Raw genomic sequence first — 7,803 nt, 5'->3', positions numbered from 1 at the left:
TATACTTGTGTTAAGCATCGCTTTCATTTCGAACTATTTTATCAACGATTCCTCCGCGATGTAAACCTAGAGGCAAGGGTTAGTCTAGAAAGTCAGCAGAGAATTCGTCATTTCGTGATCATATTGACCTTTACACCCAACAGAAGCAGTAAGACATGAGACATTATCTTTATATATATCTTAAAAATCCCACAGATTACTGTTCTGTTTTGTAAATAACTTTTTTTTTATTATGTTATTTGAGGGCTGCACTAATCACCCAAAATGATCATTGACCTGCACTAATGTAACACCAGAAGAGTTTGATATTTTATATTATTATACCTCTACTGATTTTTTCCCTATATAACATTACATCATTATCGTTAGATGTGACTAATTCCCTAGAAATCGTTATGTATGGACTAATCCCTGTGCGGTAGTCATGTTAGAATGATCTAACTGTGTCTCGGGACAGGCCCTCACTACAGTTAGAATGCCTCCCATATACCTGTAATGTAGCAGAAAATTGCAGAATCGCTCCGAAACGATTTTGGAGAAAATTTATGAAGTTGCATTGAAAATAACAGTCAAATTAATCATAACAAACCCTTTTGAGACTGTAAATATAACCTTTCATCTAAAAATTTAATCCATATAATGGAAGAATTCAACACTTTTTCACCAACGTTTTTTACTGAAATTTACTCGTTTCAAATTTACACACCATGTTGACATTCGGAACTCTCGGGATTTTTCATAGTAAATGCATTGAGTTAGAGTTATCTCCCGTATTTTCTTTGCTACAGAGACAATACACGGAACGCATTCTATCGTTAAACCGGGTCCGTGGGACATTTATCATTTTAACGATAGAACATTCTATCTATAGTCATGTGAGCTAATCCCTGTATCAAAAGCTAATTCCCTGTTATCCATAATCCTCTAGATTTTACTTTTACATTGGTATGATATGTGAATGGACTAATCCCCGTGTGTTGGTTCTGTGAGCTAATCCCTGCAATGAAATCACACTATCTGAATCCTCTAAATTTTACGTTTGTATTGGTATAATAAAACAGTTAAAAGTACATCATTGAGGCATCGTCGCAAGCCATGGGTTTTGTGTCCATTCTATTTCCACAAACCCGTGGCTGTCTCCTACAAATTTCTCTCATTCTCATGAATATTAATAACATACATTCAACCAATGGAATAACATCTGACGCCTCGAGTCAGAACCAATGAAAATGATCAGTCTATCTTGTATTTGGATGTAACCATAACCACGAGCTGTACATCAACTTCGGTTCGAATTTCCTTTCTTAACGAGTAACGCTAGTCAGTGTTCTCACACGTCTACATTCGAAACCCTGTATTTTAATGTAAAACCTTGTAAGTATTTTAGAATATACGTTACTCACCTCTGTTCTTCAGGATCTATCATATTTTTTTCAATAAATCTGCCACGCATAGCAAACATGATTTCATTATGGGCGCCGCCATTTAAGCGTACCAAAAATTGCTACAGAGTGATTTCATTGGTCAAGGTAAATCTGGCGTCACTTAATAAATATTCAATGATTCAGTCGCGAGAACGAGAGAATTTGGTAGGAGGCAGCCACGGGTTTGTGGAAATAGAATGGATACAAAACCCGTGGCTTGCGACGATGATCGTTGCGGGAGTTAGCAAGACTTTAGCCAGGTCCCCTGGCTCACCCTTGCCAAGGCAGGAGAGCCAGGTGGATTACAATCTATGCTGTCCCCTGATTAGTCAGAACAATCGCGCTAAATCATTGGATTTTGAGCCCTTGCCATTAACCACGGAAATAAATATAAACGTCACAATGATACATTACATCGACAGCGTAGAAAAATACGACGTCACAATGAACTTCTACACTGGAAGCGCAGCTAAATACGACGTCACAATGGGCTCAGATTCAGGGCAGATTCGCCTTGAATCCATTGTAGTCCACCTGGCCCTAGTGACATGGAGTACACAAAGCAAAACAGGGACAGGGAACCAGGCTAGCAAGATTCCAGTTCCCCTCGACCAGGACTATTTCCCTCGGCTTCGCCTCGAGAAATAGTCCTGGCTTTGGGGAACTGGAATCTTGCTAACTCCCGCAACGATATACTTAAATTGTATACTAATAATTTGATACCATAATATCTATTTTCTTGATGAAAAAAAAAAACAATACTCTATGGCATCCTGCAGGTGACAGTTATGAAATGAGATTTGTTCTTCTGATCAGCAGGTCCTGGCTCCTAGGCCACAAAACTTAAGACGAACTCATTTTTGATCTCAGTCTCACTTTTACATAAGGAGTTAATAGTGGTAAAGTGAGATTGAGATCAAAAGTACATGTAGGTCTTCTCAGTTTTAAGCATAAGCTTTTGATTTAGCTTATATATATAGGTTGAATGAGCTTTTATACCTTAATTTAATTTAATTCAGAACATCTTGATAAAGCTATTTATATGAAGTATTTCACAGTTTTTTTGTTTTTTTTTTTCGGTAAGAAAGAGACAAATAATTGCAAGGATATGACCAAGAGTGCTGAAAAATAACACATTTAAGAAAAAAGTTGGAAAAATAGCTAAATCAAGGTATTCTGGAAAGCATAATAAAGGTATTTAGCTAATAAGAACTATATAGCTTAATCAGTTAATCGAGAGATTGTCCTAGACTTGTTAAATTATTTCCTTTATTAAGTTTTGGTAAATTAACTATTTTATGTATAGCAAATCTATATCCTGGCTTATGAAATTGCTATCCACCCCTGTTTGAACATACACATCAGTATTATATATATATAAGAAAAGAAGATTACTCACTGTCAATTCTCTGTTCCCCTTAGGAAAGACTTTATAATAGTTCCTGTCAAGGGTTGATGAAAGACTTCACTCAAAACCAGTGGATAAGTGAAAAATTCCAAGTCTTTCACTAAATTAAACATATAACTAAATTTGTAAATTATTATAATATTTTTAGATCAATTTTTTACTCTTCACAGGTTATTGCAAAAAATATGGATTGAAGGATGCATTAATGAAGTCTGTCATTTGATTATTAACCATGACAACTGTGACCAGCGATCAGTTTCTTCAGTACACACTCCTCAGTAAAAATGTCCTGTCATTGGACGAACAAGAATTATATGAGCTGTCACAGTTGGCTGGAGTCGTGTTTGATCCCAGCGTCTTCAAGTAAGTATTTTTTTTTTCCACTGTTCCTATCTTTTCCACAGCCTTGGGGTAAAAATGTGTTGTGACTAAAAATTGAGATACTGACCTAGTTTGCTGGGCCCCAGAGGAGGGTATAACATATTTGGAATGGATCATAAGTGGAAGTTTTATTCTATCAATTATTAAAATTAAAAAAGCTCTAACTTTATTCTGTTTGTTTTAAAAATCCTCAGTCATGCGACAGGCATGGGGGGGGGGGGTTTCATGATTTTTTTTCCCCAAATTTCCATAACCCTTCAAACTTTAGCACATACACAATCTAGGCTTCATAAAAAAGAAAAAAATCCAATAGAATGTGACAAAGAAAAGGAAGAAAGGTGAAAAAAATTTACACCCTTGAAGCACTGCCAAAATAAAAAAAATCTCATGTGCATTTCTTGGTGGGATGACCCACTATGCATTGATGTTTGGACACTGTGTGACTGATCCTGATGCTTACTAAGCACATGAAAAATATTTTTTTCTTGATGCATTATTTAGTATTTATAGATGCTTTGGTGTATAAAAGCAAATTGCACATAGAAGTAGAATGTACCAGTAGTAGCAATTTTCTCAAATACTGCCCTCTGTAATGATTGTTGTAAACTTTTCACATTTTCATTTTCTTCTCCATAACCACTGAGCCAATTTTACCAAAGCTTTCCACATAGCAGCCTTAGGTGAAGGGGATTCAAGTTTGTTCAAATGAAGGGTCATGCCCTCTTTCAAGGGGAGATAATTAAGAATTAGTGAAATGACATGGCATGTTTCAAAACTCTGATGAAAAATAACTGGACCAGAAAGAATGAATATTATTTAAAGCTTCATTACATAGTACAGATTCAGATTTGTTCAGATCATGACCCCCAGGGTTAGGGTGGGGCCACAACAGGGGATCAAAGTTCTACACAGGAATATATAGGAAATATCTTTAAGAATCTCAAGAATAGCAAAGCCATCATTAGTAATATACAGAAGCATCTTCAGGTAGTTTTGATTCAATTTTGTTCAAATCATGACCCCCACAGGGGTAGGATGGAGCCACATTAGGCAATCAAAGTTTTTCATGGGAATATGTAGGAAAAATCTTTTAACATCTTCTCAAGAATAGCAAAGCCAGGATAAGTCATATTAATATGGTAGCAAGTTTGTTCAAATCATCACCCCGTGGGGTGGAGTGATACCACTTATATTTTTAAACTTTTCTTTACTAAATTCATTTCTGCCTTTTCTAGTAAAAAGTGCTTAGGAGAGCAATGTGGCCCATAGGCCCCCTTTTATATCCTACTCAATGCAAATAATATGCATGAAGCATATTTTTTGAATTCATTTTTCTAGAATCATCATGGATTTGCTGAAGATGAATGTTGCTCCACAGGCCATCTTGCAGGTTCTTAGGAGTATATCTGGACAGAGGCCAAAAGTGATTAGTTCCCCTGAGACTTCTCAACGTTCTCACCAAAGTGAGGCTGATCGTAGAGTGAAAAGCCGCAGTCGTGTTCCGAGTGCTAGAAAGCCAGAGGCTAGAAGATAAAGCATTGCTGCTCTCTCATAACAAGCTTATTAGGAGTTCAGACTTACATATATAAGAAAGACCATTTTATAACTATGGTCATAATCATTATTGAAACTATGTAGATTGATGCAGACTATTGTACATTGCTTGAAAGCCATGAATAGTTTAAGTGTTTCTTCTTCTTTTCATATATAAAAATTTTAAAAGAGTACGAGTAAAAATCCCTACCAGGTATACAAACTTGTATGAGGATATATTGAAGGGAGGGGAGCTTGTTATTGAAGTTGTGTGTGTTGAAACAAGCATATGAGTAGATTTTTTAAAAACCTTTTTATACATTGAATTTGTAATAAAGTGATATGAAATTCAGAGGTGGATTTTAGAATTAAATTATTTGGTAATTTGGGACCACTTGTATATTTAAACTTTTAAATACTGAACTGATTTCTGCTTTTTCCTGACCAAAGTGATCAGGTGAACAAAATGGCCCATGGGCCTCTTGGTTGAGTTTATGTAATGCGCAAAAACTGCATTTTTTCCAGAGAAAAATATAAATTAGCCGACCTTCGTTTTCGTGAATAAAATTTAATAAACACCCTGTTTCCAAATAACATACAATGGCCAATATTCAACATTTTTTATCAATAGCTCCTTTTCCACGCCAATGGTTTCATGAGGTATCAACTTGTGAGCGCTAAGATGTTCTGCTAGTTTCTTTTTATCTTGAATATTGTGTTCTGCCCAAGGCATAATAATCGCGAGGACGTCAAAATTAGCGAAAAAATCGTCTGCACAAATCAGCAATTTCTCTGCATTCTGATGAAAAGCTTCAATACGAACGATCACTCTTGTCTGGGATTCCAGTGTTTCCAGATTTACTAACTGGTCAAGCGAGAATCCGTTTTCTTTGACACACGAAATTTCTTCGTCTATTACAAGTATATGGTCTGGAGAATATGAATTAAACTGCTCAGTTTGCATGGAAGAATTATTTTGAATTATAGTCACATAGGGTTGTGCATTTGCAAACTCAACAGACGCACAAAGTCCATAAATATTTCCTACATTAGATTCTACACTGATGGCAAATTTGCCTATTTTTGCGGCTAAAATGCTGAATCTTCCATCACCTGCTCCAACATCTATTAATACAGAGTTGGTATGGAAGGCAAGATTGCTGTGAACAAGTTTAAGGAGTTCGAATTGTGTCTGTTTTGCAAAATCTTTCTTTTCTAGCGTATTCTGATTGTTTGCCACCATGTGTAAAAGTAATTTTCCAGCAGATGATTCAACACTGTTCTGTATTGTAAGTGGCTTCTGCTGACAGACATTTTTCCTCCTCCACTTCGAATTCTCCCTGACAAAAACTACTACCGTGTTCGAATCGTCGTTCCGAGAGACACCGGCGTTGTTAGTTAAATTTTCAACGACTTCCTGTTCGTCGTAATCACCAAAATCCGGGTCTTTAAATCTATCATAGTCCAGCGAATCTAGTCGTGGTAGGTTAGGTACCACAATTTGTACTTTGTTTGGTGTACTTGGACGAGGAAGTTCAATCAAAAACAGAAAACAGATGAAGAACACAGCACAAATACAAGACAACACACACACAATCGTCCGTTTCTTTGAACACCGTAACTGCATGACACATCCACCTGGTAATGAAAGAACATAAGTATATGTTTTATTCTAATCCCTTTAGAATTTTAGTGATTATGTTCATTTACATAAATATACATATGCCTTAATTATACTAGTGTTTTAAAAAAGTACGTTTCGTAGTGTATGTGGGAAACCATGGAAACAACGTCCACTTATCCCCCTCCCACTGCCTCCGTGATATTCGTCTTTTCAAGTCAAAATTCCCATTTCCATATGAAATATGTGCTATCCTATTAAGAAGTGACACAAATGACTTTTAATTTAGATTTATACATGCAGTAGAGAGCATACAGGGAAAAATAAGTTCGAGAACTACAACAAACTGTGATTTTTACAGGTTTTATCTTATATTAATACAAGGGTAAACTGTAACATAATATATTGATTTTTATATACACATACAGCCTCATTTGACGGTCGGTTAATTTGATAAAAAAAGATTGATAATACAGAATTTTATCTTACCTTACACGTCAATGTTTTTCATACTAAAGTATGTGTCCAGTCAAGCGCGGAGTGAATCTGTTTTGCTATGCTTAAACTAATAAATATTAAAAATTAGGAAGGTTGTCATTGTAGGGATCACCCCCCCCCCCCCCCCCTCGCTTACCCTTCATTTTCAAGACACTGGAAAATGAAAAGATGTTTTTAGTATGCAGTTTAGTTTAGAATCTTTCATCAAAACTGAGATTTTTACTCCTTTAAAGTAATTTATGAGTGATGTATGACGAGCTCATTTCGTAAATTAACTGCCGTGTGGAAAAATCGTTATAACTGAATCTTTCGAGAATAAACACGTTAATTTTTAATTATATCGCAAAACTTTCGCAAAGAAATGCGTACTTATTGCGTGAAAATGCAGAACTTCCGCTATTTAACGCGCAAGTTTCGCACACAACACAGAACTTTTGCGTTATATTTAACGCAAACTTTCGGGTTATAAGCTTAAGTTTTGCTGAATATTTTTATGGTAATAATAATGGTTGATACAAGCTGAGTGAGAAAACTTCATCTTTTTATTCATCCAAGTTTTTAGCTCACCTGAGCTAAAAGCTCAAGTGAGCTTTTCTGATCACCCGTTGTCCGTCGTCCGTCCGTCTGTAAACTTTTCACATTTTCAACTTCTTCTCAAGAACCACTGGGCCAATTTTAACCAAACTTGGTACAAAGCATCCTTGGGTGAAGGGGAGTTTAAATTGTTAAAATAAAGGGCCAAGCCCCCTTCCAAGGGGAGATAATCAAGAAAAGACAAAAATAGGGTGGGGTCATTAAAAAATCTTCTTCTCAAGAACCACTGGGCCAGAAAAGCTGAAACTTATGTGAAAGCATCCTAGGGTAGTGTAGATTCTAAATTATTAAAATCATGACCCCCGGGGGTAGGGCGGGGCCACAATAGGGAATCCAAGTTTTAC

The 7,803-nt window shown here is 36.1% G+C and overlaps 2 protein-coding genes across 2 annotated transcripts; one reads left to right on the top strand and one right to left on the bottom strand.

Moving 5' to 3' along the window:
* The first annotated feature begins 45 nt into the window (after positions 1-45).
* LOC133196625 (mitotic-spindle organizing protein 2-like) lies at positions 46-5,098 on the top strand. The gene is made up of 3 exons (XM_061332490.1): positions 46-148; positions 3,003-3,195; positions 4,552-5,098. The coding sequence occupies exons 2-3, from the start codon at positions 3,065-3,067 to the stop codon at positions 4,745-4,747; spliced, it is 327 nt and encodes a 108-aa protein (XP_061188474.1). The 5' UTR covers positions 46-148; positions 3,003-3,064; the 3' UTR covers positions 4,748-5,098.
* Positions 5,099-5,300: 202 nt separating this feature from the next.
* LOC133196624 (uncharacterized) lies at positions 5,301-6,560 on the bottom strand. Its single transcript, XM_061332488.1, has 2 exons — positions 6,503-6,560; positions 5,301-6,384 (listed from the first exon to the last, which is right to left on the bottom strand). The coding sequence occupies exon 2, from the start codon at positions 6,371-6,373 to the stop codon at positions 5,315-5,317; it is 1,059 nt and encodes a 352-aa protein (XP_061188472.1). The 5' UTR covers positions 6,374-6,384; positions 6,503-6,560; the 3' UTR covers positions 5,301-5,314.
* Between the last annotated feature and the right edge of the window lie 1,243 nt (positions 6,561-7,803).

Source organism: Saccostrea echinata, unplaced genomic scaffold (assembly GCF_033153115.1).
Source record: "Saccostrea echinata isolate AGI-Se365-2 ecotype Australia unplaced genomic scaffold, CSIRO_AGI_Sech_v1 ptg000030l, whole genome shotgun sequence".
Lineage (NCBI taxonomy): Eukaryota > Metazoa > Mollusca > Bivalvia > Ostreida > Ostreidae > Saccostrea > Saccostrea echinata.
This window is presented reverse-complemented; position numbering and strand designations above follow the sequence as displayed.

What these genes read in the sequence shown, in the direction of transcription:
- LOC133196625 (XM_061332490.1), top strand. Translation starts at nt 3,065, where the DNA reads ATGACAACTGTGACCAGCGATCAGTTTCTTCAGTACACACTCCTCAGT. An exon ending in TTTGATCCCAGCGTCTTCAA is followed by an intron (nt 3,196 to 4,551) that starts GTAAGTATTTTT and finishes TCATTTTTCTAG; the next exon opens with AATCATCATGGATTTGCTGA.
- LOC133196624 (XM_061332488.1), bottom strand. Translation starts at nt 6,373, where the DNA reads ATGCAGTTACGGTGTTCAAAGAAACGGACGATTGTGTGTGTGTTGTCT.